At 35.3% G+C, this 24,260-nt stretch overlaps 2 protein-coding genes across 7 annotated transcripts in view; one reads left to right on the top strand and one right to left on the bottom strand.

Moving 5' to 3' along the window:
- On the top strand, positions 1-21,294 carry Jar (Myosin heavy chain 95F jaguar). 4 transcript variants are annotated; one of them, XM_072019480.1, is made up of 18 exons: positions 1-130; positions 13,503-13,696; positions 14,061-14,134; positions 14,459-14,588; positions 14,667-14,831; positions 14,954-15,366; positions 15,815-16,074; positions 16,145-16,302; positions 16,380-16,544; positions 16,618-16,841; positions 17,019-17,210; positions 17,300-18,283; positions 18,447-18,586; positions 18,819-18,863; positions 19,241-19,361; positions 19,450-19,567; positions 19,654-19,869; positions 20,104-21,294. In XM_072019480.1, exons 2-18 carry the CDS (start codon positions 13,516-13,518, stop codon positions 20,253-20,255), a joined length of 3,738 nt encoding a protein of 1,245 aa, XP_071875581.1. In that variant the 5' UTR covers positions 1-130; positions 13,503-13,515; the 3' UTR covers positions 20,256-21,294. The 4 variants fall into 4 exon arrangements, with proteins under 4 accessions (XP_071875581.1, XP_071875582.1, XP_071875580.1 ...); XM_072019481.1 differs by lacking the exon at positions 1-130 and adding an exon at positions 7,185-7,412; XM_072019479.1 differs by lacking the exon at positions 1-130 and having other exon boundaries at positions 13,467-13,696.
- The window catches only part of LOC139995746 (fatty-acid amide hydrolase 2-B), an 8,567-nt gene continuing 5,184 nt past the window's right edge, over positions 20,878-24,260 (bottom strand). For 2 of the 3 annotated variants that reach the window (XM_072019517.1, XM_072019518.1), the window contains exons 3-10: positions 23,626-23,851; positions 22,772-22,989; positions 22,470-22,581; positions 22,085-22,389; positions 21,870-21,962; positions 21,592-21,753; positions 21,315-21,497; positions 20,878-21,227 (exon numbers count right to left, since the gene is read on the bottom strand). In XM_072019517.1, coding sequence (XP_071875618.1) covers positions 21,138-21,227; positions 21,315-21,497; positions 21,592-21,753; positions 21,870-21,962; positions 22,085-22,389; positions 22,470-22,581; positions 22,772-22,989; positions 23,626-23,851 — 1,389 coding nt within the window. In that variant the 3' untranslated portion in view covers positions 20,878-21,137. The remainder of the gene's footprint in view (positions 21,228-21,314; positions 21,498-21,591; positions 21,754-21,869; positions 21,963-22,084; positions 22,390-22,469; positions 22,582-22,771; positions 22,990-23,625; positions 23,852-24,260) is intronic. The other variant, XM_072019520.1, reaches the window with a different exon arrangement.

The following is a 24,260-nucleotide window of genomic DNA, read 5'->3' on the forward strand; positions in this document are numbered from 1 at the left end:
ATTGCTATTTGCCGCGTGGCATGTCCGAAAACGCACGAAAATTTCCGACGTTATAGAACTGACGCATCAAAGCGCCAGTTGCATGTCGGACGTCGTTCCGTTTGTGTCGTTGGTATTGTTCTTTTCTTCGGTGAGTAACTTCGTTTTAACATGCATTCTTTTCTGTTCGACATCTGTGAATACTTGTCAATTTCCTAATATAACAAACTTTCCTTCAAGTTAACACCAAGGTAACACAGTTTTCATGTTGCCATTTTTTTTATAATTTTTAAATATGTATCAGTTTGTTAAATATACGCTTGTACGAAATACATATAATAAGGATAAGGATATATGAATTAGTATTTTAAAATATTCATATATATGTACATACTTTTTCATTTACATGTGTTTCATGGCTAACGCATTCACTGTTGACATTTTCCATTTTACATGTATATTTCTTTTAAATTTTAGTTTTTGAATCGCTTTTTGGTGTATAACATATTACAATACTCTCTTGCTAATTGGTCAGAATTCTGCTTTTCTAACTGGCCATCGTTATCCCCATTATTTTTTAAAAGTGTCTGCGTGGAACTAAAGCTCCAGTGTTATATGTATTTCTTCCATTTTATCTGTTGTGATTTTGCACATTTGACTGCTTTTATGTAAAGTACCGATTTTTAAATTTCAATATTTAAAATTGGATATTGAGTATCACTGTTTCACTCTATCGACATACGTATCTGTTACTCGTCGATTCCTGGACTGTTTGAACTATTGTCATTAGCGATCTTTTACATGTCGTATGTCAAATTACCAGCATTAGTAAATATCTTTTCTAATTAACAAATTTGATGATGAAACAAATGAAATTTCATAAGTAAATTTTGTAAATTATAAATTATCTGATTTACCCTATTTGACAAAGAGTTATAAAATTATGAAAAAGAAATCTATAACCTACAACTTCTATTTAACTTATTAATATTGTTAGTTGGTATTCTTGTGCAAGAGCAACCTGACATAAATATAAAAATTCTTCCTTGTTAACCGACCACATTCAGTCCCGATCCGCTGTCAGTTAGCAAGGCCTTACTGTACTTCAATGCAGACCGGTGATTGTATCAAACTACTATGCAATTCGAGAAGGTTATACGAGGTTTTAGTAGCGTTCGAAAAACTAGATGGGAGACTAATTCGTCTCGATCTGATTTTTATTGTTAAAGAACTCGCGTCGGTTTATAGTCATTCGATGTATTATATTGATTCTGAAATTGTCGATTAAGCATCGGTGTCGTCTGTCCTTCTGGATACGTTTACGTGTGTGTTTATATTTACATGTAAATGATGTGTAAAACGTGAAATAGGAAGTTAACTAGAAATTGAAATTCAGCGCAACATATGTTCCATAATATAATAACTAACTATTCGTGTTTTCGTTAATATCATCATTTATTATTTTTTAGAAATTAACTTACGTGTATATTTATTAAAGACAAATGTATGGAATTATTAGTACTTATTATGTTTTTCAATGCACAGAAAAAATCTTGGGTTATTAAAATTTTTTTTGTCGATTATTCTGTGAAAAATAATTAATGATAGGTAACGGTGGTTTCAAGCATAAGTTGCTGACACAAGTATGATGCATTAAAGCCTGCTCAAACATATGCGCGTGTTTTTTGAACAGCGATAAATTTCCTACTGTAGTACAGTTGTTTTTTGAACGATTTATCGGATAGTTCCGCTATCATACACGAAGAATCTTCAGGAAACACTACAACTGCTTTTTACAATTGAATCGTGAATTTATGTCAAATTAATTAAACCAAGAAATATTTTATTCTATTCGTCTCTACTAGAATATTCTGGAAAAATATTCCATTGAAATTATTTCTATTGAAATACTTCGAAAATATATTCTATCGAAGTTATTTAAGAATTTATTTATCATTTATTAAAACGTCATTTAAACAGCTTTTTTAATGTTTCTTTATATTATTAATTTATACTAACTATTACTCGTGACAGCTGGGTTAAGCAATCATATATTGTAGAATTATATTTCTTTTATTTAAATTAGGTTAGGGAAGCATGCTATATAGGTCCTATACATCGTCCGTGAAAATTTCATATGAAACAAGAGTGTCTTCAGTGCTTCATTTCTCCTTGATGAGAACTAATTAAACTCACAATCGTTGTCATCAAAACGATCTCGCTTGTTTATTATTTCTCTAATGGGGAAGAATTTTCTTAATTAAGTCGTACTTCTAATTACGATAGCAAGTATCAGTTAGGTTGGCTATATATACATTTAGTATGTTTTGTTTATCAACTAATTCTATGTAATTCATTGACCAAGATATCGTGTATATACTGTTTATTAATACTTCACACTGACACACATAAAAAATTATAACATAATAATAGACGAAATATAGTGTAGTTTATTTTCTAACATAGTTTGGATTAGGTTAATTAGGTTCGACTTGAATTTCTCCATTAAAAAATATAACACAAAATTATGAGTGTCAGTATCGAATTGAAACGAGTAAAATGAATAGTTATCCTGTTTTTCTATAATAATTTGTAAGCTCTTTTAAGCGAGACAATCTACATATACAATATGAAGATGTTAGTCAATGTGGCAGATGTTTATGTAAGTTTGTGTTATTATGACGACATTGTACGACGTAAAATGTGCGATATTTCTCATTTGCGAGTTGCAAGAGGATTAGGAGAGTGGAACGAAAGTGCACAGGTGCGCGAAAGAAAATAGACGATTCAGTGTAGGTGAATTAGCATGTGAATTGTGCGCGGCTTCGTTCTTCATAAGTGTATCAGGTAGTCACGGAAAAAAAGAAGGAAATAAATCTCCCGTCTCCTAGTGCGTGATGAAAGCTCGTTTGAGTTCGTCTATCGTCATGCGAGGATGTGTGATATGTAACAAAGCTTTTATTTAGAAACAATGTGTCTTTTACAGCTGCATCTGCTTCCCCTATTGCACTACAAAATTCTGCTTTGTTTGGTCACGCGTCTTTGACCATTGACAATTGGTTTGAATTATAACAGCGTACATCTTTTATCATCTTTCAACCACGATTCCTTTCACCACTTAAATTTCGTTCATTGAATCATTGTTCACATAAGAGTTCCTCTATGCATCATTTATTAATAATATGGAAGAAGAAAAGTAGCTTCAAGAATAGTTTCTTCTCTTGAAGATTAAAACTATAGGCCTGTATATCACTATACATTCAGTCATCGGAATAAAGTAAAAAATTACAAAGATGTTATTCGTATTAAACTATAACAATAACATTATCGCGAAATGTAATATATCATATTACAAAAGTATATAATTTTCTGATGAGTAGTCTGTCGATTTTTATGCATTTATGAGCAAAAGATGTGAAAATGCACAGGACTCGTGTAATGTTTACAAGCATATGTAAAATATCTCAAAATACAGTGGTTTCTATGATATTTAATAAGTAAAACAATTTTCTACTTAGGTTCTATTTTTTTTTAAATTATATTGAGAAAAGTTTGAATTTGCATAAATATCTGTCTATTTTATCAGTCTTAGGATTGTACCCTAACCTCTTAAAGTCTAATTTAAAAACGTGTTAGTTACTTAATTGAAATACTTAATACAAATACATATATCATAATATCTACTTATTTTACATTACGTATTTTACATTCTACTTGTTTTTATAACTATTTATTAACATCTACATGTTTATATAACCTCCGTATCTTGATTTCAACAATATAACAAGATCGTCAATCTTTGATACCATACAAAACATATTACAACGTGTTATTGATAATGGAATCACGTGAATCACACGTCGCCGCTTTTCTTTTTGATTTGACGCGTTATTAACCATCATTTGTACAGGTAATCGGTTTTAATTAATTGTAAGGAGGATCGCGTCGGATAGGAATACGATCAAGGGATACGATTAACAGAGTTGGTCTCAATCGACTAATGTATTAATTATAATGTATTGTACACTGATGTGTCCTTAATGGCGGCACAGGAACACAGTTGACGATTCTCTCCGAGATTCTCTCTAGTAGTACGTCTGCATGAGTCACTGGTGATACGATCCTCGTCTTACGATATCGGCTCACCTATATGGCAACGAACGATCTTTTTTCCGCAATTACGTAACGCAGTCTCGGTTGCCAGACTAATTATCTCGGCAATGGAAAAAGGTAACGTACCGCAAGGTCTTTTTGACATGCAAATGAGTTATTAACCGATCAACGTAATCGACTTGAATTATATAGATCTCCTTACGTTATTTCTTTACGATTACGTACATAGTTGGTGTCGTACACGAATATTACAAATGACGATTTTCTTTTTAAGGCGATACATCATTTTGTCGGTTTAAAAAGGATGGACAAAATTTCTTTATATAACCTATAACGAAGGAATAACCTATAACGAAGGACTTTTTTTAAGTTTATGTAATTAACGAAGCTACAGCATTGGAAAAGACTGCGCGTTAGGCTGAATAGACCGTTAATTGAAACATCAAACGGATTTCTCTGAAAACTGTACTTTTTGCTCTGATGCTTGACGGATCTTTGGAACTCAGTTATCTGTGAAACTTCGAACTTTCTATGATTGTCGTCTCGGTATCTTCCAATAGCAAGTAATATTAGGTCAGTTACTATAAAATTAAACTATTATTTCCTTATAAGACGAGAGAAACTTTTCGGACGATCTGATATTTATTTATTAAAATATTTTTAAATTTGAATACGACTGAGAAACTGTAATCGATCTTCTATATTTGACTAGATGATCTCTGATAAAGAAAGAACAAGGTGTTTCATAACGTGAGGCCCACTTTGGGAGTGGACAGGAGACACAACAGCAATGAAGAAAGTTCATCTGAAACGTCCTATTTCACCTCGTTTCAAAGTCAACAGCTACTTACGTGTAACAACAATCGACGACAGTTTATCTTCGTAGAAGATTCTCGAAATGACCATCCTCAGTTTCTACGCAAGCTCGCAATCGTCGTGTCAGAGAATTTCGCAATCTTTCAAAAATTCCAATTGCATGTATGGAATATAATACAGGCGATGAAATGGTCCAATACTTTCCAGTACCTTTCACGAAGGTAATCCAAATTTGTGGATCATCGTGACACGAAAGTGGCTACAATATTGGAACAGGATCGAACAGGACACACGTCTACATGAACCTTTTTCACTGTTTTTGGTGTCCACTGTCGAAGTTGAAGCGAAGTGGATGCCGCACGTTGCGAAACACTCTGTACACAATATAACAACGTAATAATATAATTATTATAATTCCGAAGGTAGAGATAAGTTAATAGTTGTTTGAATACCAATGTCTAATCGCTAAAGTACACGTATTATAAATACGTTTCTCGACAGAATACTTATCAATTGTAAGTTACATAAATAATCGTTTATACGTGTATAAGCTTCTGTAGAGTTCCATCCTCGATATCGGCTAATTCCCTGGTCAATAGTTTTTACGACGTAACTTTTTATAAATTATCGACGTGATACGAAAAATGATGAATAAATGAGAGAAGGAGAGAGATTAAGTAGCACGGCAAGGCAACGTATGCTCGGGATCATATATACCACGATTCAATCTAATCGTTGAAAGCGGTTGATGATGATGATCGCGGGAAGGTTGTTCCAATTAATATTAAACGGCCTGCGAAATGATGATATTACCGTACGTGAGCGTATTAACGGGCCATGCACTCGTTACTATGCCCCCGATACACTCGCAGCGTAGGTTCTTCGCTTTATATTAAAAAGATTCTACGCTCCGAATCTAGATCAAAATTTTCTTCTGCCTATTCGCGGAAAATTTTCGAGTACTTCTTTTAACGTTGCACTGAAACAGCTGGTTAGCACGAGATAGAGAGGTAATTGACGGAATCGAGGATGATCGCATTGCGTCTCGACTACACTGTATCGAGATTTCGCTTTTCTTTGATCTTGTCCTTTTGTCCAGGGAGAACAGGTTCGTTGACCGCGCTTTGTGGTGGTGCCAACGCTCCATTTTAACGTAATATCCATTGTAAATCCCTTGTCAACCTTTTCTCCTTCGTTCTCCTTTTTTGATCTTGTGCTGTGTTTTGCAATGTGTATTCGATACCCGATGATTAAACCGAATAGATACCTTTAATTTAATATCACGGCGCAAAAGATTGACCGTTAACTTCTTGCTACCGAGGCCGTGACAATGATCCTGAAAAGGATGATAGTTATCTATAATATCCGTAGAATATCATCTACCATTACGTTCGCGTGAATTTGTCCGATCTGAAGTAGACAAGAGTAGTCAGGAGATGGTTCTATACCAGTGAACATAAGTCGGAAGGAATGAAATTTTGTTCTTAACGCTTCGTTTCGGAGAAAATAAAGTTCGAACGTGTTTAATCAGTTAGCCGTTGCGACCTCTTTGAAAAGCATGTACCTAAAATGCGTCGCGAAAAGTAAGCGATAGCGAGTATACTCGTCGAACACGGAGTACGTATGGCTGTTGTAATATAGAATTAAGTTGCAATGAAATGATTTAGTTTTTAATCTTATTACCGCGAGGGCTCGCCGTAACGTAAAATATCGTAAAATAAGTTTCTTCGTGACCAGTATACTCGTGAAAAACAGCTAACCGGTTGATCAAAAGTTCCTCAGTACCTGACAAATTTTCAAATTCCATCTTCTTCAAACCTCAGAGGAAGAAAAGCCTCAAGAAGAGAACTTTATTCTACGTTTCCGATTTATCTTCACACGCAGACTGATTTCCTGCAAAACGTCTATCTGCTTTCATTCGGTTCAGACTGGACAAATTCACGTATACTCGAAAACTGCTCAAACTCGACTTTCCCGAAGCTGAAGCTTCGAACGTAGTTTCGTTACATTCGATTTTTGTGTTACCTCGAACTATGCAGTCTCTGTGACTTCGCTCGCGTCGCGAATGCAGAACCACCGTCTATATTATAATAACAGATCTGATTGTGAATGTTTGCATCACGTGCTGTTGTCCATCAAGTTCGCCGGCTGCATTGTTCTGCCACTTCTGCTCTCTAATCGCGTCGAATGAATTACGAAACCGGACTAAGCGTAACGTCTAATTACACAGCAGCTACGCAACGCGTGGACGTAATGCGTAATGAGTATGTTCGCAGAAGGTGAAGTAGCTGTCCCGAGTTCGTTGACCGTGACAACAGATAGGCGGCTCTTACTTTCTCGCGGTGACGAAACCGAGCAGCACCACGGGAAGAGTGTCTAGGCTCTGTGGAGTTTAGACGTAGACCAAGTCGATACGCAAGAAAAAGAAAAGAGCAATGATTCGAGCGTGCTTACTTTCGTATTCCAATGTCGCCTCCGAGGAAAGAAAGATTCGCTGTAATAAGGTAGAGTTACCGGAATTCACCCAAGTTTCTACGTCTTAAAGTTCAATCTTGAACGTTGCACGGAATAATCGCGCGTCGTTATACGTTTTAACACACCATCATCAGTTTACGACAGAGTGACGAAGGAACTAGAGAAAATATCGCGCGCTCTAAGCAAGAAAAATATATGAAAACCGAGAGAACGATTCGAGAATGACTGTGCGATAGGATTATTCGAGTCAGCGAAGAGATATTACGCTGTAAGAACTAACAAGATGAACAACGAAATAATTTCTACGAAGAAAGCAACGTACACTTGCTACCGTATCGCGATCGTTAGATCGGACGAGATGAAAATGTTAACAGTTGATCGAAACGATTTCTTATCTTTTGACGAGCGAAATTTGTCCTCGTAGAAAACTATAGTCGTTGATTTATCAATATGCATGTACGATATATGTATCTCACTTTTCTGTCAGGCTACCGATAACGGAGCTAAACGGGCCATTTTTCAAACGTACATCGATCGTAAAACTCGTTGATAAGTGGAACTGTCGAATTACAGGGGAAAATTACTTACGATTAGTTTGACCCAAATATCCTTCTAACTCAAACAAGCTTATCTTACTCTGTGTCTCCACGTACTTACTCATCGTGGATCGCGTAACATACGCGTTCTTCTTCTTTTTTCCCTTTACTCTCGCTTCGTGATTCTGTAATGAAATTTCGTCGGTAACCACGTGGCCACTGACGCGTGTCTCCCTATTCCCGACCCTGGGCTTCACCTGCCGTTTCCTGCTTCCCCTACCGATTCATTCATTTTATTTCATCGAGACGTGTCGTACGTTGGTTTTCGTGGTAACGCACGGCGATCGAACGATCCGGTAAAACCGCGTATCGCCGTTTCTCTACGGGGGAACAAGGTGAACGAACCGAACCATTCGATCGTTCTTCTTTCACCGATACGGAAATTCTCTGCTCGATACGTTTTAACTCCATTAATTAAAGGCCAAGCAGCGAAACAATATCCGAAAGTACGACACGGCGGAGATAAAAATAACTCGCAATTCGCCGAGAGAATCTGATCGTAGTGCCGTGAGACACTTCGATTTCTTTAAATTTTCTAAAATTGTAGAATTTAGATGAAAGAGACTGTAAAGGAGAAATAATCCAGCAGATCCTTGGATTTTTTCTTTTTTAATAAATTCTAACGTCGTATCACCTGCGCCTCTGTGATTATCAGCAACGTCGATGTGGACAGTGAGAGAGAGAGAAAGAGAGAGAGAGAGAGAGATTTACTAGTCAGATTTTACCAAACGACGATCTTTCGGAAAGATGGAAAAGCTTGAGACTCGATTTCTATCAGAGAGATTTTCACTTGGAGTTTTTTCGATCTGTGCTGTTTGTTACGAGAAATCTGCGAGAGATTGTATTCAAGACGATTTAAAAGAACATGATTGACGGTGACTTAACAAACGCGGATGTCGCAGATCGATGGCTTACAGCTTTTCTTTTCATGATTACGGTATGAATTTAATGGAACTCGATAACGCGAATCGACTAGAAAGAAATTATAAATGAAACTTTGATAAGATAACGTCGATAACTTGATGGATTAAGAGTTTTCGATTAAAGATGCACATTGTGTTACTGATAAATAGAATTATAGGGTAACGATTAATTATTTCTCACGTGGCTGTGGCTGAATTTGTAACTCATCTAAAATCATTGTTTCAGCGCAAAGATACGAACGTGTACACTACAAATGTACAACAACAGCCACTTTAATCCGCAGAATGTTACCACAGGCGAAACGCAGAGGAAAGATATGGAAAATAAGAAAGAAAATTTGGATCATCGGTATCTATCGATAACTGTATGTCAGTGTTGTCATAAATTATTGTAGTGGGCAACGTGTAGGACACGAAACCGTACAGATTAGCGTGATGCAGTCGCGGTTCGTGTTTCAAGGATCGATGCAAGGATCTACCGGTTACTTTTACCGTTACGATACTCCTAACGGGATGCTGGGAATGCGACGCGGCGGCGGAGTGAACTAGCCGAAAGCATTGCCTTCTCTCGCGCTTTCTAGATCAGCCACGCGAATGATCGTTCGATATTTACACTTACGAATTCTCCTTTAAAATTATCCCATCGACTTCTAAAAAAGGAAAAAAGAAAGAAAGAAAAATAAAGTGAACTAGAAGACACAAAAGAAGGTACAGCGATTAGCAAGTGAAAAAGTATAACCGGAAAGGAAGAGAAAAGTTCCCATACATAATCAGTTTGAGTCGCTCATTTGGAGTATTAATACTTACTAATGCACTATCTTGTCGCAGCGTTATGCTATTCAAGGTCATCGATAACTGGTAAGCAGTGTAACGTGATTTAAATGTCTCAGGTAGCGAGAAAAGCGCTTTGCCTTTGGAAATGTTTTACAACTTATCTATTGACCTTAAAATTTCTTACTATATTTGGGGACTATAGAATATAGTATACATACGTGGCTTTGAATTATCTTCAAAACGTAATGTGTACTTGGTAGTATGAAATTTAGAAAAGATGAAACGTACCATTACGTAATTCAAAAATATTTAAAATGTCATACGTACAGTGTCTCGCGAAGGTATTTAAACTTTTATCGTAGAAAACTTTTACGTCTATACGATGTGTACGTTATATAGAACATTTTGATATTTCATTAACGTTATAACGAGAGCCGATTGTCGAGATCGTATTGGTCAAGTTACATTATTCTTGTAAAAGGTTTCTACGAATATTCGCATTGTACGCTTATCGACTATTGTATCTATATGTATACGTATGTGAGCTGAAATTTGTTCTAAAAAAACGTAGTGCTGTATATATATTTCACGGATGATTTACAAAATATAACGATCCAAGAATATCTGTAAATTCAGCGTAAGCTAGGATCTATTCTGAAAATGTAACACTACGTTTCACCGAACGCGATAACTCGGTACACACGTTGTTAATCGTATTCACTTTCCACGAAAGAAGTTCTAGCGGCTCGTTCATGCCGATAAAAGTCATTTACCAGCGAATTCGTCGAGGTGAACGCGCAACGTGTCGCTTGAGAGCGCACCGCTTCGATTCGTGGGCGTTTTCAAAATTCTGTCACGGTGGCTTGTACTTTGTGCGACAACGGTGCACCGGTACGTGACGACTTTTGTTCGATTCAGTGACTGTCATCCGATTAGCAGAACGATAAATCCGAAAGGATGCGTCTAGATTATTTTTCCACCACGATATTGTTCAGGATTGCCAATTCCAGTTTATAGAAACAAGATTCTCTTGCCACCTCTTCTTTTAGCTAGTACACGAAAAGAAGAAAAAAAAAAAAGAAAAAGAAAGGCAACTGAAAAAACAGGTAAGATCGCATTCCTGTAACAGCTTCGGTGAGTAATTACGACAGTTTGATACCGTGCGTTTTTTATCTATCTATGTCCTATCACGTGATAACGATCGATAAGAGTCGAGAAATTTTGACCAGGCACATTCCTCCGTAATCGAAGAATTCATTGAGTCACGACTGCGTTTTTATAGTATTCTATCTTTTTTGATACTTTGAGGGGCGTATGCTCTGGCAAGCATATAGCGGGTATCTTTGGTGTGATTGAAAAGATTGAAACAGTCGCTCGGAAAGTTCCTTCCGATTTACGTTTCGATTCCATGTATATTTATTGAATTGTATAGGTGACATTTTGTTGCCCACAACCTTTCTCCATCTTTCACGCGACTTGAATGTTCCATCCTTTCAGAACCTCTCACATTCTTCGGGGAAGAACTTTTCAATATGATTTTTTATGTCGACCGAAGAGTTAAAAATCGGAAGGAACTTTCCGAGCAGCATTTAACAAGTATAACATTTTATTAAAAATCAATGAGCGTATTTAAAGATACTTCTGGTAACGTTCTTTAGTGTGAAAACAATTTCCCCGATGCAGAGTTACTAAGCAAAATTTATTATTCTATTAAATTCCTTAAAAGTCGGAACGAACTTTCCCAGCAATTGATATCTAATACATTGATAACGGTTTCGTATTATTCGACCATACAACGTAAAAACACTTTCGCAACGTTTCGTTTATAGCATCTATTGCATCTTTTTTACTGTTTTATCTAACGGTAGTTAACATTTTTTGTAAGACGCGAATTCGCATCTCCAGTCCGCAAAGTGTTAAATAGTCTTACAGCGTCTAACGTAATCGTTTTTTAATGGATTTTGAACCGGCTGGTACTTGCTCGTCGTTATTTATAGCGATTTGCGTATCGGTTTAACACGGCGTGATTTACTAAATTCGTGTAGAATCAATGGAACCTTGCGTCCTTCGTCAGGTACCTTTCGCACGGGTCGGTCGAGGGTCATCTTAAGTCTTCGTCGAACGGCTTTGACGGCGGCACTTATGCTGCTTCTTCCATCAATAACACCGCGCGAACCAATTTCGTTCGTCTAATCTAAGGCGGAGTTGTTCTTCTTTGCAGCGATCGATCTATAAATTAGACGCAGCGGGTCACTTTCGTTTGTTCGATTCGTTTGACTGATCTCTGTCCAAAAACGATAAGAGACAGTCAAATTATATTAGGATAACATTTTTCTTCATCCTTTTAATACGAAAGAGATAACGTATCGTTCTCTTTTGTTTTTGTATACAGTGCTCGCGTTTCGAAATTCAGAAAGCAAGTTGCTAAAAGAAACTTTGCTATGCCGTTTATTTGCTATCTGGAAAAACGAAGCAAACGAGCAAATAGTGGATATGCAAATTATAATTACACATCCTTATATTTATCTTAGAATGTACGTTAATTAATTAGATTCAATGATATTAAACTTCTTATCGTCTAGCAGCACTAATTACAGTGGTAGTTGTGTGGCTACAAAAATTTGATACTAGCGAACGTAGTTCGATCGAGAATATAGAATATAAATTGATTATATATAGATTGAGAGATGTACTATAGAACGATTGAGAGCGAAACGTAGAACTTGATGATATGATGAATCATTGGAAAATGAGCGCGTTAATTGTAGTAATAATATTACTTTTCGTAGCCACTGTACCAATTATTCCATTACGCGAATAAATAACGTACGTTGAAAAATTCTTTTTACCAACCGTTGCCAGGAAACCGAGTATCATGGTTTTTCTTTTCTTAGTATAGCGATGCCATTCGCGTCGTGGCGTTCGTGCGGATTTCTTCTTGAATTCGTAATCTCGCCAGCGGAAATCTCGGAAGACTGCTCCTTTCACCGGAAACGTTCCTCCGTTTTCACAGGTGAAAGTTGGGCGACACGTTGAAACGAATTTTGCAAAGGAAAATTCCGTTTGTCGTGATTCTCGTTATAGCAGTTTCTACGCGATTGCAGCTCATGCGAAACCATTTGAATTATGCGCACTGGTTCAAATGTGCCTGTTGTTCCTTCCACCGTGTAATTAGTTTAACTAACTCTTTAGAACTCGAGTGGTGAGATTGATGCCAGCAGAGAAGAAGATATATCGTAGCGAATATGTTAAAATGCGTATGATCGTCTATTCCTGCGGGGGGAAGTTGTAAATTTCGCTTTCATTCAGTTTGTTTCTTTTTACATCGTGATGGCCACAAAGATACATATTTAGGTGATAACAGATCGTGTTGTAAAGCCGTAACTAGAGCTTGAAAATATTTTCTATTTTATTTATCAATGGCTGTCGCGAAATGTTCGCGTAGGCTGGTTATATCGTGTTTGCAAATTTATAACAGAATTTGAATTGTCAATAATTTTCAATAATTTCCTCTCAAACGCTCTACGTTCTTTCCTCATTTTCTTAGACAATATCGACACAAATGTACGCTTGGATTATATTTCTCGACGTACATACTTCTGCTAACGTGATTATTTCTTTGAAACCTATAATATATAGAGCGAAATAATACGATTTATAGATACGGAACAAAGCAAACATTACGTTGTTTTCAAAAATGTTGCAAAAATGTTCGAGATCCGATAACGTTAAATTAATAGAACTTGCAGTCATAGTACGTAGAGTAGTACGCAAATGTAAGTACGTATCATTCTGTGAATTAATTTTCACATTGTTCTCGTTTTAGAGCGTAAGCCAGTATGGAGAATCAGCAGGTGTGGGTGCGAGACCCTCAAGAGGGTTTCATAATCGGCAAGTTCATGGACATGGTCGACGGGGATGCGTTGATCATACCATTGGATCCGAAATATCCGCAACGCACTTGTCCGCTGGACGAAGTTTATCCTGCTGGAGAATACACCAAAGACGTTGAAGATAATTGTAATTTCATCATTACAACTCTCGTTCTTACCTCCACGATTTATCATTTGGCTCTTTCTTTTGTATTCGAACGTGTTTGGAAACGATCGGATCAAACGTTTAAATACCATGGGTATTTATCTTTGTAATTTTGTATACGATGTACGGAAAAATTGGTGAAAAATTGTGTTATGTTGGGTTCATTGATTGAATGGGGTTTAGATAATAACAAATATGTTTTACGATATTCACGTGTAAAGGGGGAACACGAGTCACGGGGGTTTCCGTCAAGAACGGAAGTCTTTAAATATCGCAGGTGACTCTCTCTTTCTGTCGCTTTACAACATCTATCTTCACGGGTTTGTTCTGTTTTTCATATTCTCAGGCGCTCTGATGTACCTGAATGAGGCCACGCTGCTCAACAACGTACGAACTCGTTACTTCAAGGATAGAATATACGTGAGTAATTGCGCGCAAATTGCGATGTACTGTTCGAAACAATTGGCAGATCACGTACCTAAATAGCTCGATGTTATATGGGACGAATGCGTTTTAGATGAATAATAAATTATTACTTTTAAAAATGTTGGATATTTCAGTGTAAATCTGCTATTGGTATTTTCTCATCGTTATACGGTGGCTATAAAAAATATTGACGCATAGTCTTATTTTTCAACGAACCGTTTTTCTATTAGATTCTATAAATTTCGTGAAAGTACTTCTTCTAGTAATTGTATGTAATACATCATGATTAAAGCGTACGTTTTTGCTGATACCTGACAGACTTACGTGGCCAATATCTTAATCGCTGTAAATCCATATTGGGAGGTCAAGGATCTTTATTCTGCTGAAACGATCAAGGCTTATAAGGGAAAGTCTTTGGGAGAGACGCCACCTCATGTTTTCGCTATTGGTACTCTTAGTTTTCACTATTGTTACCAGATGTTTTGGTAATTTGGATTGATTTAAACATTCGCTTTCCCTTTCACAGCGGACAAGGCGTTTAGAGATATGAAAGTACTGAAGCAATCACAAAGTATCATCGTTTCTGGCGAATCAGGAGCAGGGAAAACCGAATCTACCAAGTATCTGCTACGATATCTCTGTGACTTATGGGGATCAACGGCTGGGCCGATCGAACAGAAGATTTTAGATGGTACATTCTAGAAAATGGAAGCTATACTATAAACTAGCTATACTATTAAACTTAATTAATTAAGCTATACTATTAAACACGATCGATCAATTATATTCATTGCTGTATATTCATACATTTAGCTAATCCAGTGCTGGAAGCTTTTGGAAACGCAAAGACCAAACGAAACAATAATAGTTCTCGTTTTGGTAAATTCATGGAAGTTCATTTCGATTCGAAATGTCAAGTGGTCGGCGGTTACATTTCCCATTATCTGTTGGAAAAGTCGAGAGTGTGTCTTCAAAGTCCTGACGAGAGGAACTACCATGTCTTTTACATGATGTGTGCCGGAGCTCCTCCAGAACTTCGCGCGAAACTAGGGATTACGAGGCCAGACGATTTTCAGTATCTAAAGAATGGTTGTACGCAGTACTTTTGCAACGAGGAGTCGGAAAAAAAATTGAACGATGCTCAAAAGAGTCGCGATCAGAGCATGAAAGGTACCTTGCACGATCCAATTTTGGATGACGTTGAAGGATTTAATGCCATCGATCAAGTAATTATAAATATTATAATTAGTATTTAGAGTTAGACTATCAATAGTTTAGATTCTTAACAGTCTCAGCTTTTTAAAGATTTTTATAACCGCGCAAATTATGTCACGGATTTATCTATTATGAAAAATAATTTAGAAAGTAAAATATTCTTTTGTTGAAAGATTGTTAATTATATTTTACCTCTTTTTGCTGATTGGATAACTTTATAAATTCAGGAAAAAGCAACGGTAATTTGATAATTTTTTGATTATTGTCAAACCACCCATTCATTTCATGCAATTTTTGATTTTACTAATCTATTCATGTTTAGTTACAAAATGGCTTTCCTCCATCCATAAAATTTTTTATTACACGATTGATTTTGATATTTATGTATTTTATGTACATTTTTTAGTACAGCGGTGATTAATTGCTCTTTTTTTTTTTTACTTTTCACTTTTTACGAAGGCTTTAACACGTCTTGGTTTAACTGAAGCGGAAAGAATGGAAATTTACACAATGGTAGCTGCGGTACTCCACCTTGGGAATATCACATTCGAGGACAATCCCGAAGATACGAAGGGCGGCTCTAGGATATCCGCTAATTCTGAGAGAGCAGTATTAATGAGTGCGAAGTTATTGGCTGTTGATCCTGAGGAACTCAGGCAAGCTTTGGTTTCGAAAGTAATGCAGACTAGTCGCGGCGGTATCAAGGGAACGGTCATCATGTAAGTTTATATAAAAATCAGAAATAGAGAAACAAAAAGAAAGCTTAATGACTGACTGAATACTTTTAAGGGTACCACTGAAAGTCTACGAAGCCAATAATGCCAGAGATGCTCTGGCTAAAGCTATTTACAGTAAATTGTTCGATCATATCGTAGCTCGTATCAATAAGAGTATTCCTTTTAAAGCTTCGAGCTATTATATTGGAGTTTTAGACATTGCAGGATTTGGTATGTGTTATAATATTCCTTACGCTATCCTTACTCCTTCGATAAATTTATGATCCTTTTTTTATTATCTCTTATAGAGTATTTTAAAGTCAACAGTTTTGAACAATTTTGTATAAATTACTGTAATGAAAAGTTGCAACAATTTTTTAATGAAAGGATCTTGAAATACGAGCAAGATCTTTATGCAAGAGAATCGCTTAATGTGCCGAAGATATCTTACGTGGATAATCAGGACTGCATTGGTAAGTTTAATTGTTAATTCGTCATTTCATTGCTTAAACAAATAAATCTTTTTCCTACATATTCAATTTTTAGATTTAATCGAATCGAAGAACATGGGGATTTTCAGTCTCTTAGATGAAGAATCAAAATTACCAACTCACAGTTTTGCACATTTTACCAGCGAAGTTCATCGTGTTTGGAATGGTCATTTTAGAATAACCCTACCGCGAACTTCTCGTTTGAAAGCCCACCGAGAATTGCGTGACGATGAAGGATTCGTAATTCGTCATTATGCTGGTGGTGTTTGTTATCAAACGGTACTTCATCTGTTATATGTAGTATATCCTATTTTTGCTCTTGCTCTTTATAGAAAGTATATTTATTATTAATATGATACGCTATATTGTTATGCTTTCTATATTTGGTACACTTTCTATCTCACTTTCTGACTTTCCTTTCTTTAAGAAATTTCTAGCAATTTTTCTCATTTTTAGAATCAATTCATTGAGAAAAATAACGATGCTCTACATGCTTCCTTGGAAGCATTAATTCAAGAAAGTAATAACAAATTTCTAAGAACACAGTTTGCCAATAATTCTCGTCAGAAGGGGAAACTTACTTTCATCAGTGTAGGCAGTAAATTTAAAACACAACTTGGGGAACTAATGGATAAATTAAAAAGCACCGTAAGAGAATTACTTATATTAGTCGTTTTAATATTATGCTCTTTTTAAGTAGATAATCAGGTAGCAGGTAAATTAAATTTTTCTTACAGGGAACAAATTTTATTCGCTGCATCAAACCGAATAACGAGATGGTGGCTCATCAATTCGACGGAAACAGTATTTTGGGACAGCTTCGTTGTTCTGGAATGACGTCTGTTTTAGAACTCATGGAACATGGCTATCCTAGTAGAGTTCCATTCCAGGAATTGTATAACATGTACAAGTCTTATCTTCCGCCAGAATTGGCCAAACTGGAGCCCAGATTTTTTTGCGAAGCGTTGCTTCATAGCCTAAAATTGAATAAGAAAGATTTTAAGTTTGGAATTACCAGAGTTTTTTTCAAACCTGGAAAATTTGCTGAATTCGATAAGATCATGAAATCGGATCCTGAGAACCTAAGGAAGTTGGTAGCTAACGTAAAGAAATGGTTACTTAAGTCTCGTTGGAACAAGATGCAGTTTTGTGCGTTATCTGTGATCAAGTTGAAAAATAAGATCATCTATCGAAGACAGCATTTAATTATTTTGCAAAAAACAGCTAGAATGTACATAGCTAAGAAGCAACATCGTCCTCGCATAAAGGGAACAGCGAAGATCGAGAAGTTGAAGACACAGTTAAGTGGCATGGAAGAAACGTCCGAGCAATTGAAAAACCGTGAAAAACCTATGGGCGACATTAAAAGACTGCAGAGCGATTTGAATGCGGCTATTGAGAAAATAAAGATGAATGAAAAAATAAAACCAGTTGAAATCGATTCTTTGTATACGAATTTGGTGAACCAGGTGAACAAACAAATGGCGTTGTTGCAAGATATGGTCGAGCAACAGAAGATTGCTGAGGAACAAGCAAGACTGAGGAAGATCCAACAGGAGTTAGAACTTGAAAAGCAGAGAAAGGAAGAGGATGAACGGAAAAAGAGAGAGGAGGAAGAAAATAGAAGAAAGAAACACGATATCGAGATGAGAAGGAAGGCAGAAGAGGAACAAAAGAAAAAACAAGAAGAAGAAGATAAGAAATCTGATGAGCTTCGTAAAGTACATACTTTATCTTTGACAATTAGTCTTTTCCCCGTTTATTACTTATCTACTGATATGATTACATTACTTGTTTATGTAGAGTTCTCTTAATGTAGCATAATTTGTCAAAAGTGTTTAATACGTTTTATTTATTTTATTACATTTTCTATCTGTTCTGAAGGCACAGTTGGAAAAAGAAGCAATGGAAAACAGCAAATATCGCGAGTTATTGGAGCAAGAAAGAAGGGATCATGAATTGGCAGTCAGATTAGCTCAAGAATCGAATGGTCAAGTCGATGATTCTCCACCATTTGTGCGAAGGTATTGTATCATGTTTCGCTTTTATCAAAATTTAAGCATTTGGAATCTGTTATTTCATTTTTTTTTTTTTATACTAATTGGAGGAAAGTAAAGCGAGCTACAATGGATAATAAACAAATTTTGATTAAATGAAATGTAGCCAAAATATAACGAAATTAATCTTGCTGATCATTCGAAGAATTTTTTTTGAGTGAAAAAATATGATCTTATTTTGTTAAATATGTACATATAGCGGTTCCGATGTACGAGTACCATCAAACAACAACAGATTAGCAAGGTATTGTAAAACTCGTTGAGGTTTACTGCATGTACAACTAACACTTACTAATATTTTGTAACTAATTAACTAACATATATTTTCCTGTAATATTAACAATATTCGATTTCTATTGTTTCTGAATGGGTAATATTTGGAGATTTTTTAGCATGCTAACCATTGTTCGTGTTTTGCAATTAAGGAATGCACAATGATATTTCTGATATACATACATGCAAGCTTTAAGAGCAATTTTAACAAACAATCCCCTCTTTCTCTTTTCAATATAAAATATGTTAAGAATAAGTATTTTAAGTATAAATATTTAATGTTTTAATAGTGATAATATATACAGCATATGTTCTGTTAACATTAATTAATTTCGTTTAAAAATATAGATCGGAGCAAGTGCGCAATAATCAGGCAGCTATGGCCAATAAAAAATACGATTTATCTAAGTGGAAGTATTCGGAATTACGAGACGCTATAAACACATCCTGCGATATCGAATTGTTAGAGGTACGCGTCACTTCTATAGAATTATCAACTGACTATAAGGTAAATAAAATGCAATAAGAATTATTATTGTGTAATTTTTTTCTTATAGGCTTGTCGTCATGAATTCCATCGAAGACTAAAAGTTTACCACGCGTGGAAAGCGAGAAATCGCAGGCGAACAACCATGGATGAAAATGAAAGGGCACCAAAATCTATTATGGAAGCCGGTAATGCATACGGACAAGTTTATTTATCTGAAAATCAAAAACGGAACATCTTGTATTATATTAATATATTTCAATGTTTCTTTCAGCTGCCAAAACCTCAGTGCCTCAAATGAAACAGCCCATAATCGGATCATCGCAACGATATTTCAGAATTCCCTTTGTACGACCAGCTGCATCCGGTCAGCAAGATAACTCGCATACATCTTGTAAACGAGGATGGTGGTACGCTCATTTCGATGGTCAGTACGTTGCCAGACAGATGGAACTTCATCCTGATAAGGCACCGATTCTGTTGGTGGCAGGTAAAATTCTAGATATTCATCCCTAATTCGTTTTAATCTATTTTTTTTTTTTTCTTTATCAGCTATAATCTTATCTGTATACATCGTTACAACAATAGTTAGAATCACTGCATACATTTATGTTATATGTTAGTTAAAACTTATTTTCAAAGACACCACATTCGAAGGGAACAAATAATCGTGTATATTCATTGTAGTAATTAGAATCTTGAGCAAAAATTAATTTCTGTGAAGGTATTGATGACATGCAAATGTGCGAACTGAGCCTAGATGAGACTGGATTGACGAGGAAACGCGGGGCCGAGGTGTTGGAACATGAGTTCAATCGTGAATGGGAGAAACACGGAGGCAAACCGTACGTACCTCCGTGTGATCGTAAGAAATGAGACCATTCCATTAAACAGGCGAAAGTAGTTTTAATATAGATCTTATAAATTTTTATATTAACCCACTTTGAAAGTGAACCTATAGCACAGTGCCTTAGGATTTGTGCCTTACTCGTTACACAAAAAAGGCAATTCTTTGGAAAGCACGATAATATTGATTAATATTATTATTGGTTATAAAATTTTTCATGAGAAGTGTAGGGAGATAATTGCATCTGCAGTGGATTTAAGGATGAGTGGACGTATAATGCATATACGCCTGATGCCTGGTGCGATGTGATATATACACAATATTTCAATTAGCTATTTGAATGCTCATGTGGGAACAGGATTCTTAATACGATAGATTTAATTGTTCAGTATTCGAAGTCAGTATAAAAATGTGCTAAAAATTTTTGTAATTAAAAGGAAAATATTCGTAGAAAACGATAGATCTCATTCAAGTTGAACTTATACCTTTCTTTTCAAGAAGGAAAAAGTATGTATGTATGTCGATTTGCCTAATGAAATCAATTTATGGTATTAAGGTTTATTGAAAATCGATGAACTTTTAGCATATAAAATTCCTTCATATTTTGTAATGGAAAAGGCTCATGGTTCCTTCGAGTAATATACAACATCGTTGAAAAGACTATCTTCTATTATGTATAAGTAATTTTACTTATTTACAAGATATATCGTTGCACATTTAACGCGAATTGTACGTTCGTCTTTTTAGTAGATATAAAAAAATTCATGAAATATATAATATGCGATCAATTATTCTTACAAATAAATAACATTTATGCCATTTTTCGTTTTGTGTTAGGGTAATATCGTGTATAGTTTCTAATAAAAATGTTTGTACTCGTAGCAATATATTAGTAATGCTAAAATAAAAGCTTAGTTAGGAGGTATCCAGCCACAATGATCTTTCTCGAATTCTCTGGCAACTGCTAAACAAAGATGATCTTGATAAGATGCAGATATCACCTGGAACACAATTATGAAATGTATCATAGAGAAATGAACATGCAAAAAACATGTTAGAAAGTCTGAAGTTTAGAATCCATTAATTACCTGAAAACCAAGTGGTATTCCATCTTTATTGAAACCCATTGGTATCTGCGTTGCAGGTGTACATGTCATATTAGCTAGGGCGGTATAAATACAGCAATGCGTTTCCCATAACATTATTTGCGGAAAACTTGCTGTACGACACCAAGTTGGACATATTAGTACTCCATTATCTTTTAACATATTCTGTAAGCAGCATAAGAAAATACTGAAGACTTATTCGATACAACAAGCATATATAAATTACGTCTTTATTACTTAAAAGAATTATTAATCGTACATTTAGTTTTAAAGTAAGTTCTGCCACAGCCCTTTTATAATGTGCTCTACGTGAAGATGGCACGAATCCCTTGTTTTCTAGGAGCACTTGCATAAGCGCACGCATTGGCGTATATTGTGACAATCCTAATATTGTTTTTGTGAATTCTATACCAGATCCCTTCTATACCAGGTCACAGAAATGAAACAGAAAATTACAATTTATTAGCTTGAAAAATAGAAGCCAGAAATATATATGCAATAAAACATTTTTATTATCGATATTTGAATTATCATTACGTTTGAGTCTGGTTCCAGTATAGAATCAATATTTAGGGTTCCTAATGTTGATAACAACATGTAGGTTATATCTTGGAGCCATTCTTGTGGAAACTGGAATGCAATATTTGAATCTTAATTATGTATTATATTTAGCTATATTAATTATATTACTTATTTATTAGATTTCGAAAATTTCACTTCTTTTTAAATTTAAATTATTATAAGATTTTTACTTCTTCCACGCTAGCGCCTTTCGTTATTAGATACTGCTTGGCTTTGTGAATTGTCCTCTTTATTTCTGATGTTGTCGAGCTAGTACCGAAAATGCCACTGATGCTATCGAAGTAATAAAATTTTAAGTTTTTTATATCGACTGGTTCGTCGAAAAGTGGAAGCAATCTGCATTCGGGGGATGTGGCAAACACCTTCATGCTCAAGTAAAGATCGTCCACGTATCTTGCTATGGGTCCTATTGTTAGAAACTGTTTAAAGATAGGATCGTCAACTAGAAAGAAATGTCCATCGAGAGGAATGGTACCTATAAAGAAACAATCGTGTAAAAATATATATATATATACATATATTCCAACAAGTACGTATAAATTCTGAAAGCAATACCTGCAGTAGGTTTATGAGCAAAAATACCAGTGAAGAAACTTGGTATTCTTAGGGATCCAATAAAATCCGTTCCAATTCCAAGCACAGATGCTCCTGAGCTAATTAACGCAGTCTAAAATCAAAAAGATAATTAAGTAAAAAAATATTTAGCAATTGAATAAAGGGTGAAAATTCTTTTGTGATTATATAGAAACTTTTATATATTTTCTTATGATTCGCGATTTTATTGATTACGCCATATACGGTGTATAGGAGCATTAAATTACTGTAAACGTAAAAACTCGGATGATCTAAATGATTACCTCACCCCCTGACGATCCTCCTGATGTTTTTCTCGTGTCATATGGATTCATTGTATGGCCAAAGAGAAAATTATAAGTGTGCAGAGTTACACAATATTCGGGAACGTTGGAGACCAACAAAGGAATGGCACCAGCGTTTTTTAACGTTTTAACTACATATGCGTCTTCTGTGGCCTTCATGCCTTTCCTGGATACGCAACCACAGGTAAAGCTCATTCCTAATTCAAACGGAGAAAAAATTTCGATATTACGCTCGCTCGCCTTTTTTATCATATTAGAAATATATTAACTACAGACGTTATATTATAATTTATTATTACTTTCACAGTAGCGAGGGTCTACAGTTTTAGAAATTCTTATGTAAGAATTTGGTCATCCGACAGTGTTTAAAATACAAACAGTATCAATGCGAAGATGGATCGAAGGGATCGATGGAGTATTAAAGAAAATAGGAAAAGAGAATATTTTAAAATTTTGTTCGCTGGGCTTCTTAAGTCATTTCAGAAACCATAACTTCGAATTTCTACGCTCTCCAATCTTGCTTTCGTTTCAAGGAACATAAGGATTTTTAATATCTTAAGACATCGCGCGTATCAACCACGACTTCTACATGTTCACGTTAAATTTCAAAAATTTCGTTGAACAGAAGAAGGAAATGATGGGAAAAAAGAGAAAGGTATCTATGGCAATGAGAATAATTTACTTCGACCTCGATTATATCGTAAAAGTTACTTAATTTATGTCAATTAAAATATTGCTGATGAATTTCGATTCGTAAGACGAATATCAAAATAAAACATCCGTGAAGCAATGTTTCAATCAATTCAATGTTTCGTCAAATAGTCAATTGTTACCTTTAACCGCGCAGGATTCCTTGATAGATATCGGCACACCATAAAGAGGCTTATACCTTTCCAGCTGCTCGGCAGTCATGGCTAAGTCATCGCTTTTCAATTTGGCGTCACATATCTTTGATTCCTCTAGAGCAGCTTCGAATCGATCTTCTATTACTGCGTTTATGAATGGATTCACTTCTTTAATACGCTCGATATATGCTTCCACTACTATCTGACTACTGAGCTGTTTTCCAATAAAAAGAAATTACAAAAATTGTAAAGTAATTCAACTGTTAAGGGCCAAATTTCACGCGTAATTCCGTTTTTTCTTTTCTCTTTCTCAATTAATTTATGTTATTCTATATATTATTTTTTTCAATTAATTTATATTATATTTATATTAATTTTACGACAGGAAACAGTAAAAATTTGTTTTTCATATCTCTCTCGCTAATATTTTGTTCTTTTATTTACAATTCTATGATTCTATAAAAAGCTCGATGATATCAGAATGCAGGATAGAGGTTTTACTTGTGACTCTATCTTGTGTAACGGACATTCTTTGTATCATTATTTCTTTCACTTAGATCCTATAATTTTATTTTCCAGAGTATTCGAGAAAATTCAAGTATTTATGGTAACGGGATAAATTA

The sequence above is a fragment of the Bombus fervidus genome, chromosome 16, assembly GCF_041682495.2.
Source record: "Bombus fervidus isolate BK054 chromosome 16, iyBomFerv1, whole genome shotgun sequence".
Lineage (NCBI taxonomy): Eukaryota > Metazoa > Arthropoda > Insecta > Hymenoptera > Apidae > Bombus > Bombus fervidus.